This window comes from Phoca vitulina, unplaced genomic scaffold (genome assembly GCF_004348235.1).
Source record: "Phoca vitulina isolate PV1807 unplaced genomic scaffold, GSC_HSeal_1.0 scaffold46, whole genome shotgun sequence".
Lineage (NCBI taxonomy): Eukaryota > Metazoa > Chordata > Mammalia > Carnivora > Phocidae > Phoca > Phoca vitulina.
The window spans coordinates 633,715-643,480 of record NW_022589749.1 but is presented as its reverse complement, the minus strand read 5'-3'; the positions used below and the strand labels follow the sequence as shown (position 1 = coordinate 643,480).

General features: G+C 47.6%; 1 protein-coding gene across 1 annotated transcript; it reads right to left on the bottom strand.

Annotated features, from left to right (window-relative positions):
- Positions 1–1,947: 1,947 nt before the first annotated feature.
- Positions 1,948–5,448, bottom strand: PLA2G1B (phospholipase A2 group IB). The gene is made up of 4 exons (XM_032431428.1): positions 5,353–5,448; positions 4,903–5,062; positions 4,291–4,418; positions 1,948–2,160 (listed from the first exon to the last, which is right to left on the bottom strand). Exons 1-4 carry the CDS (start codon positions 5,366–5,368, stop codon positions 2,042–2,044), a joined length of 423 nt encoding a protein of 140 aa, XP_032287319.1. The 5' UTR covers positions 5,369–5,448; the 3' UTR covers positions 1,948–2,041.
- Positions 5,449–9,766: the final 4,318 nt, after the last annotated feature.

The window sequence follows — 9,766 nt, the reverse complement described above, 5'->3', positions numbered from 1 at the left end:
AGCATTCCAACCGGAGGTCAGAGCTGCAAAGCCCTCCACCTTTTGTTTCCCCTCTTTGAAAGTGTGGACTTGGGGCGCAGAAGCCCTTGGCTCGCCCCACATCCACTCGCCTCTCTCCTCGCGCCAGTTTGGCTCCCTGCACCCCAGCTTCCCGGCCCCCTCGTCCCTTTCCGGGATGGGAGCCCCGGAGGAGCTACCGACCGGAAACTGGCAGGGGGCTGGGGGCGGCGGGGCGTGTGTGGGGCCGAGACATCCAGACGGGCACGCGCACCGCAGGAAGGTGGGCCCCAACGTCATACCCACGTGAGCTCGCTCTTTTTTCACACTCGGCCCGCCCACTCTTTCCTTCCCGCAGGAGTCTGACCCTGGAGAAACGCGCACCAAGGACCCAGGAAGCCGCGCACGGAGCCGTCGCCGCCACCTCACCCTGACGCCGGCTGGAGCAACCGTTACCAACCACTGCGCCTGCGCCAGCTGGGGCCGACGCGCGAGGGGGCGGGGCCAGAGCCCGGGAGGCGCCGAGGTCGCCCGGGGGCTGGGCCGCTTTTCAACAGTTTAAAAAAAAAAAAAAAAAAAGGACCCGGAGACCACGTGTCCAAAAGATACCCAATCACATTTCCTACTCTGAAATCCCTGGCTGGGTTGGGCTCAGGATCACGTGATCTGAAAAGGTAAATATAGCCACGTGGTTTTTCCTCAACTGCAGCAAACCTTGGCGCCAAGATGTACCTTCGTTGAACAATCACTTAATGTGCGTGTGCGATGTGCAAAGCACTGTGAAGATACTGTGGCTGCTGGGATGTAATCGCTACTTCAGAATACTCACAATTCAGTTTATTTATTCGTTTAAGTCTCAGCCACTGTACTAGTGTTTCCCATATTCCATTTCTTTTAATGAGCACCCATCAGATGCTCATTGAAAGATTGTTAAAGGGGGGCGCCTGGGTGGCTCAGTGTGTTAAGCATCTGCCTTCTGCTAGGGTCATGATCCCGGAGTTCTGGGATCCAGCCCCATATGGGACTCCCTGCTTGGTGGGGAGCCTGCTTCTCCCGCTCCCTCTGCTGCTCCCCCTGCTTGTGCTTTCTCTTGCTGTAGGATGAATGAATAAAATTTTTTTTTAAAGATTTTTTTTTTAATTTGGGGGGCGCCTGGGTGGCTCAGTCAGTTAAGCGGCTGCCTTGGGCTCAGGTCATGATCCCAGGGTTTTGGGATCGAGCCCTGCATCAGACTCCGTGCTCAGCGGGAAGCCTGTTTCTCCCTCTCCCACTCCCCCGACTTGTGTTTCCTCTCTCGCTGTCTCTCTCTCTGTCAAAACACAAGCAGGGGGACTGGGAGAGGGAGAAGCAGGCTTCCCTCAGAGCAGGGAGCCCGACTGGGGCTCGCCCAGGACCCTGGGATCATGACCTGAGCCGAAGGCAGACGCTTAACCCACTGAGCCACCCAAGCGCCCCTGAATGAATAAAATCTTTTAAAAAATATTGTTAAAGGGGGCGCCTGGGTGGCTCAGTCGTTAAGCGTCTGCCTTCGGCTCAGGTCATGATCCCAGGGTCCTGGGATGAGCCCTCCATCAGGCTCCCTGCTCCGCGGGAGGCCTGCTTCTCCCTCTCCCATTCGCCCTGCTTGTATTCCCTCTCTCGCTGTGTCTCTCTCTGTCAAATAAATAACTAAAATCTTTAAAAAAAAATTGTTAAAGGGATTAGTTTTCTCTCTCCCCCAGCCCTGGGGATAATGAAAAAGAGGTAGGTTTTTACCTCAGAAGATATATTATGCATTTCAATCTGGCACAGAGTAAATAATCAGTTGTTAATCATTCAGGTCTTATGGTGTTCACTCCCTAGAAATAGCCCTCTAATTCAACTTCCAAGGCTAGAAGGAATGATGCTCACAAAGAACTAAGAAGAGACTTAGAGACACAGACAGAGAATAAAACAGTCTCCAAACCTGAGGCCTTTCAACAAAGTGCTTTATTGGAGGAGACAGGGTAAGGTGAAGGCTATGAGGTACATAGGGATGATGCTTTCCCCGGGGGATACTCATTCACTAACAGTACTTCTTGGTGTCCAGGTTCTTGTGCTCTTTGTTATATGGGGCCTTTGAAAAGCAGATGGCAGCATTGCGGTCGCAATTGCAGATGAAGGCCTGGCACTCTTTGTTTTTGTCTGGAAAAGAGCAAGAGGAGAGGACTGAGCCAAGGTAGATCCTGCTTTGTCCAATCTGGGGGCGGGAAGAATTAGCTGGAATAATCTTGTAGCCATTCTATTGATACAAATTTAGGGTTGACAGATTTAACAAATAAAAATACCAGACTATCAGATAAACAATAAATGCAATGTTTGGAATGTAGAATAAAAAAAAAATGTTCATTGTCTATCTGAAAGTCAAATTTAATTGGGCAACGTGTGTATAATCTGGCAATCCTACGTGTGATGGGTGCCTTTTGGGAAGTCCTATTTGACTTAAAATGAGCTTTTGGGGCAACTGCGTGGCTCAGTCAATTAAGCATCTGCCTTTGACTCAGGTCGTGATCCCAGGGTTCTGGGATGGAGCCCCACATCGGGCTCCCTGCTCAGCGGGGAGCTTCTTCTCCCTCTGCCCCTCCCCCTGCTTGTGCTCTCTCTTTCAAATAAATAAAATCTTTAAAAAAAATGAGCTCTTAAAACTCATATAGCTATAGATCTCTGATAACGTAGGCAAGCAACTTTAAAGCAATATGGAAAACACTAAAACATATACTCAAGGCAGCAAAATATTGTACATCTCACCTTAGTGAAGTTTAGCAAGGCAATTTCTCTACTTTATAGCACATATTTAAAAAATTACAAAATGTTTTTACAGTAGAATATTATACAGATATTTAAAATAATTAAGTATACCCATATGTGGAAATGTTTCCAAGATATTTTACTAAAGGAAAATGAAGGGCAATATATCCAACTGGTTATTTTGGGAGGTAGGATTATAGGCATCTTCTCCTTTCTATGATACACTTCTGAAGAGTTTGAAATTACATTACTTTGGCCTTGTTTACCTTTTTAACCAAAAGAAACAACAACAATAACTTTTAAAATGAGTTTTGATTTTGTTACCCATAATTTAATTATGTACCTCTACTTACATTCAGTAATCTTTTATTTTATTAAAAGATTTTATTTATTTGTCAGATTGAGAGAGAGAGAGGGAGTGAGTCAAAGAGCACAAGCAGGGGGAGCAGCAGGCAGAGGGAGAGGGAGAAGCAGGCTCCCCGCTGAGCAAAGAGCCTGATGTGGGGCTCGATCCCAGGACCCCGGGATCATGACCCTAGCTGAAGGCAGATGTGAAACGACTGAGCCACCCAGGCGCCCCCTGGTAATTTTTTTCCTGGCCGGGGCGCCTGGGTGGCTCAGTCGTTAAGCGTCTGCCTTCGGCTCGGGTCATGATCGCAGGGTCCTGGGATCGAGCCCCGCATGGGGCTCCCTGCTCCGCGGGAAGCCTGCTTCTCCCTCTCCCACTCCCCCTGCTTGTGTTCCCTCTCTTGCTGTCTCTCTCTGTCAAATAAATAAAATCTTTATTTAAAAAAAAATTTTTTTTTCTTGGCCTCCTGGATTTGAATTGTGGTTATTCCAAGATTGTATGTACAGTTTTGAAAAATGGGACCCATCTGTGGGTGCGTAGTAGAGAGTAGTGCAAATCCAGATGCTGGCCTAGCATGACAATACCCTTCACCTCTCTGAATCGTCTGCTCTTCAGAACTACCTTCCTGGACAGACATACTTCACCAGGAGCTCTGCATAACTTAGTGGTTAAGACCAGAACCTTTGATATCAGAAATAACTGAGTTCAAATGCTGGCCCTACCACTTAGAAGCTGTGTCATTTGGGGCAAGTAGCTATTTTGAGTCTCAGCTTCCTCACCTGGAAAATGGGGTTGTTAAAACCTATCTTAGCCTAGTACCTGGGAGGTAATAAGAAACTCATAAATGGTAGTTCTAAACTCTTTTTTATGAAATAACGAAGCTGTATAGCATGGCAGTTAAGAGCAGAGACTTTGGAGTCATATAGACCTGTGTTCAAAACCAAACACCACCATGTATGAGCTGTGTGCCCCATGGCAATTGGCTCAGCCTTCTGAGCCTTCGTTTTGTCATCAGTTAAATGGATATAATAATAATACCGATCGCCTAGGGTTTTTGCCAGGATTCAAGGAGACACAGCCTGGCGCCAACGAAGTGATTGATAAATGGTGGATATCATTACTATTATTTCCTCCCCTGTCTATTGAGGGCTGACAAGCCAACAAGAGACTAAACATACCGCTGCAGGTGATCTCAGAGCCAGAGCATGAGTATGAGTAGGTTTTGGTGTAGGGGTTGTCCAGGAGGAATTTACAGCTGTCCAGTTCCTTGGCTTCTGAGTAGCAGTGGTCGTGCGTCTGGCAACACCTGGAGAGGGGCAGGGAAGCAGGTCAGCCTCGGGAACAGGTAGGGATGATTTAGCTGACATGCTCCGGAAGATATTGGTCCTGTGGCTTGAAAAAACTTTAGTCCTTCATGTTTATTTATGGCGATTTAAAAATGGTCGCAGGCATATAGTACAATCATATATTCTGAAGATGCAGTGAGAGTCTTAACCACTGCTGGAAGAGGACAATTGAATCTTCTCTGCAGTGTCTTGTGTTGCGATGTTCTGCCACTAGAGGGCAGCAGCACCCGCTACTACTTAAATCTCCAACCTTTCGCTTTTTCCTCCTGATAGAGCATTGGATTCAGGGTCCTCTTGGAGCATGTTTGTTTATGACAAGAGGTGAAAATATGTTATCTTTAGCAAATATGCAAATCCCCTTTCTGTGCCTCCTCGTGAGATCCTTGGCTTGTGCCCTCCCCCACCCCACGGTCACTCCGCCCTCTCTGCCGATCGATCACTCACTTGTCCAGTTCATCCACGGGGGTGCCGGATCCACCCAGGCCACAGTAGCAGCCGTAGTCGTTGTACTGCTGCAAGGGGTTACTCTTGGGGATCGTGCACTTGATCATGTTGCGGAACTGCCACACTGCTCGCGGGCTGATGCCCTCATCGGCAGCGGCCACTGCAAGAAGACACAGCCAGAGTTTAAATACGTCCTGATTAGCTCCGCCAGCGCCCAGGAGCCCCGCTCACCGCTTGCCTGCTCTCTGGCCCCACGCTGCCCCCCGCACCCCACCGGCTGCCTCCTCGGAAGAGAGCTGGATGCAGGAACCCGGTAATGTGAGTAGGGATTTTTTTCTTTTTGTAAAACGTTTTAAAAAATAATTTGTTATTGAGATAAAGTTCACATAACATAAAATTCACCATTTAACCACTTAAAATGTACATTTCAGTGGTTTTTAGTATACTCACAGAGTTGTGGAACCATCACCACTCATTCCAGAACATTTTCATCACCCCCAAAAGAATACCCTGTACCCATTAGCGATTGTTCCCCGTGCTCCTCTGGCAATCACCAAAATGCTTTCTGTCTGTATGGATTTGCCTCTTCTGAACACTTCATGTAAATGGAATCATACAACACGTGGCCTCTTGTGATTGGCTTCTTTCACTTAGCATAATGTCTTTGAGGTTCATCCACATTGTACCATATAACAGTACTTCATTCCTTTTTATAACTGAATAGTATTCCACTGTATGGACAGACCCACATTTTGTTTATCCATTCATCACATGATGGACATCTGGGTTTATAATTTTTGGCTCTTATGAATAGTGCTGCTATTAACAGTTGCGTCCTAGTTTTTGTGTGAACATATGTTTTCAGTGGGGTCCCCATTATTTATCCAACAAATATTTATTGAGCACCTACAATGGCCCAGTCACTGCCCTAGGAACTGGAGATACATCAGCGAGCAAATAGAAAATCTATAACATCATTGAACTTATGTCCTAGTTGGGGGAGAAACCAATAAGCAATAAATGAAATAAATAAGGGAATTGGATATTGTGTTAGAGGGTGGAAAAATTGGAACATGGTAAGTGGGATCTAAAATGGGTTAGGTGGGGGGCGCCTGGGTAGCTCAGTCATTAAGCGTCTGCCTTGGGCTCAGGTCATGATCCCAGAGTCCTGGGATCGGGATTGAGCCCCGCATCGGTCTCCCTGCTCAGTGGGGAGCCTGCTTCTCCCTCTCCCTCTGCCCCTGCTTGTATTCCCTCTCTCGCTGTCTCTCTCTCTAATAAATAAATAAAATCTTAAAATAAAATAAAATGGGTTAGGTGGGGAATGGTGGGGTTGAGATGGGGCAGGAGTATAAGGAGTAGTCAGGAGACCTGGGTGGCCTACCATCCTCAACAGGACAAGCTATTTTCTGCCTCAGGGCCCATGCACCTGTTGTTTCCTCTGCCCAGCATGCGTGTCATCTCACTTTTCAAAAAGCTGGAGGATCTTGGTTTAAATGCCACCTCCTCAGGGCACCAGGGTCATGGGATTGAGCCCTGCACCGGGCTCCACACTCGGTATGGAGTCTGTTTGGGATTCTCTCTCCCTCTCCCTTTGCCTCTCCCCCTGCTTTCTCACTCTTTCTCTCAAACAAATAAATCTTAAAAAAAAAAAATGCCACCTCCTCTTTCTTGACCACCCAAGCCAAGTGGCTCTTCTGCTATCACTTTTCTTTTCTTTTTTTTTTTTTTTTTAAGATTTTTTAAATTTATTTATTTAACAGAGAGAGAGATAGCGAGAGAGGGAACACAAGCCGGGGGAGTGGGAGAGGGAGAAGCAGGCTTCCCGCGGAGCAGGGAGCCCGATGCGGGCCTCGATCCCAGGACCCCAGGATCATGACCTGAGCCGAAGGCAGACGCTTAACGACTGAGCCACCCAGGCGCCCTCTGCTATCACTTTTCTTTATGTCCTTTGCTTCTCGTACCTCTAGCAGTCTGTCTCCATCTATTTATTTAATGCTTCCCGCTCACTGGACCATAAACTCAAGGCCTCAGGGCTTTTATTCCCCAGAGCCTGATGCATAGTAGGCGCTCCGTAAGTATATGATGAGTTATACGAATGAAATAATCAACACACCAATTAAGGAAAGTACCCGGCACATAGTAGGTGCTCAATAAATATCTAATGAATATGTTTTTAAGCAGTCTGCTTGTAGCACAAGGTTTGGCACAGCAGACTCAGGAAGCAGGACCCCTTTACTTCATTTTCAGAGCCATAGCCTGTGAAATTTGGTGCCCTAAAGAGAAGAGGGCACTATATGATTTTGGGGTCCCCTTCAATCGGCTGCCAGTATCATTTCTTTGCCCCACACCTTGCCCTTTCTTCCTTTGATCTGTTGTGCGCACTGGAGCCGCTCCATACGTTTAAACCCCAGGGCAGGAGCACCTGGGTGGCTCAGCCGGTTAAGCGTCCGACTCTTGGTTTTGGCTCACGTCATGATCTCAGGGCTGTGAGATTGAGCCCCGTGCTCAGGGTGGAGTCTGCTTAGGTTTCTTTCTCCCTCTGCCCCTCCCCCCTCAAATAAATAAATAAATCTTAAAAAACAATTAAACCCCAGGGCAAAGTAAGGGTGGCGGCTGGTCACTCTCCCCTATGAGCAGCCTCCATACTGGCAGCAGACAGGAGTGGCCTGGCCACCTTGGCCCATCTCCAGACCTCCCTCCTGCCTCCCTGTTTTCTCTGTCTCTGATCCAGCCAGCTCTGCTCTTTGCACAGGCCAGACCTGCACACGGCTCTTCTCATGTGTGCGCCTGTGTATGTGTGCATGTTTGTATGTGTTTGTGTGTGTGTGTGTGTGTGTGTGTGTGTGTGTGTGTGTGCGTGTCTGTTCCCTAGGCAAGGAGCATGGCTTTTTCATCTATGAGTCCTCAGTCTCAACCCAGAGCCTGACACCTCGGAGCCTCTGATACATCAATGTGGAATGAATGAAAGAATGATGAATGAATGAGGTGGGATCTGAATCCCAAAGTATCTGATTCCATTCATTCATTCAATAAATGGCACCGACAGCTCTATCCTTGCTCTCATGGAGCCCAGGCTTCTGTGGGGGTGGAGAATAAAGAGGAAAGGAATTGGGGCACCTGGCTAGCTCAGTTGGTAGAGCATGAAGTTCTTGATCTCAGGGTCTTGAGTTCAAGCCCCAGGTTGGGGTAGAGTTTACTTAAAAATAAATAAATAATTAGTTTAATTTAAGTAAAGCTTTAAAAAGAGGAACTGAATCAACAAGAAACAAGATACAAATTGCAGGCAAAGGTAGGTGCTGGGAAGACTCCATACCAAGGCCATGCGGTGGACAGAAAGGAGAAAGGTCTCTCTTCGCTCAGGTGGGCTGGTAGGCCCCCTGAGAGGGATCGTCTTGAGTTCGGACCTAAGGCTGAAAAGGTGCCAGCTGTGGGGGGACTTGAAGGAACCCCAGCATGGGTTCTGTTAAGCCCGATAGAGAGCTCCAGGTCCAGCCAGCCCTGTTAGCTGTAGCCCCCAGTCCCGAGGAGTGAGATCTTAGCACCGAAGGGATGGGACCGGGGAGACTTGCTTACCTATGAGTAGAGCAGCCAATACAAGGAATTTCATTTCGTTGTCAAGTTGGTGAGCAAGAGGAAGGACTAAAGTCACTTATGGCCTCCTGCTTTATACCCACACTGTGTCCCCAAGATAAGGCTGTAGTGTTTGCTTTGCTCCAAACCTGCTCTGAGTTGGCCTTGACTCTGTGGCCGGAATAACCTTTACCAACAAGCAAGCCCTGGGAGCAAGGGATCTTGGAAGTGGTGTATGTATTTGCATTAGCACCTTTTAATGGAAGAGATTATTTCTGGAGGTTGCATGGCTTGGAACCTTGACCCTCACCCCACCCCCTTTGCACTCAGCCTAATTCTATCATTGCCTCCACGCCTTCTCATGGGCCTGGGTCTCAGCTGTGGGTCTCAGTGAGTAGTCCCTACCAATCATGCATTTGGCAGATGAGTAAACAGGTTCAGAGAGGTGAGGTTGACTTGCCTGAGGTCACGCAGCCAGCAAATGGCAGAGCAGGGGCCCAAACTTAGGCATGTCTAATTCTTCTTTTTTTTTTTTTTTATTAAGCATGTCTAATTCTAAGGCACATGTTTTATTTTTCCCCACCACATTAATACCGCCCCCTCCCCCCTTTCCCCAATGTGGATTTGTAAGGGGCTTTGGAGTTCCAAAAGCTTGGATCTGACTTGTAGAATAAAAAAAATAAAAAAATAAATAAGGGGGCACTTGGGTGGCTCAGTTGTTAAGTGTCTGCCTTCCGCTCAGGTCATGATCCCAGGCTCAGCCTGAGGAAAAGCTGGAAGTGGCCACACCCTGACGTGAACCCATACCTGCCTCTTCCCACTGAACCCTTTCCCTCCACCCTGGCATGGTTATGCCATGTCCGAGTCAGTACAGAATCCAGTGGCCTAATCCTAACCCGGTGGCTTCTGCTCAAGCATTCCAGGATTCCAGCTCTCTCTACTTTTCCCTTGGGCGTGCACCAGGGCCAAAAAAGAAGAAATCCATCTGGAAGAGCTCCCATGTTTTGTCCCAAACCAGGAGCCCCAGGAAAATTCCTTCAGCTAATGAGATAACACTGAAACAGCATTTAGTAAGCAGATGGGGAAACTGAGGCCCAGAAAGAGCAAGTGATTTATTTGCTTGGGCCTGACTCTGCCTGCATTCGGCTGGGATCATTTCAAGTCATCCGACTCTTCATATGTCTGAGGTTTCTACATTGGTCCAATATGGTAGCCATCAGCCCCCTGTGGCTATCTAAATCCATTACCATTAAATAATATATTTTTTAAAGATTTTATTTATTTATTTGAC

Bases quoted from the DNA above. Each gene is read 5' to 3' on its own strand.
- PLA2G1B (XM_032431428.1), bottom strand. The intron at 4,419-4,902 runs GTGAGTGATCGA...GCCCCTCTCCAG, and splicing joins CCCGTGGATGAACTGGACAA to GTGTTGCCAGACGCACGACC. The intron at 2,161-4,290 runs GTATGTTTAGTC...GCTCTTTTCCAG, and splicing joins CTCTGAGATCACCTGCAGCG to ACAAAAACAAAGAGTGCCAG.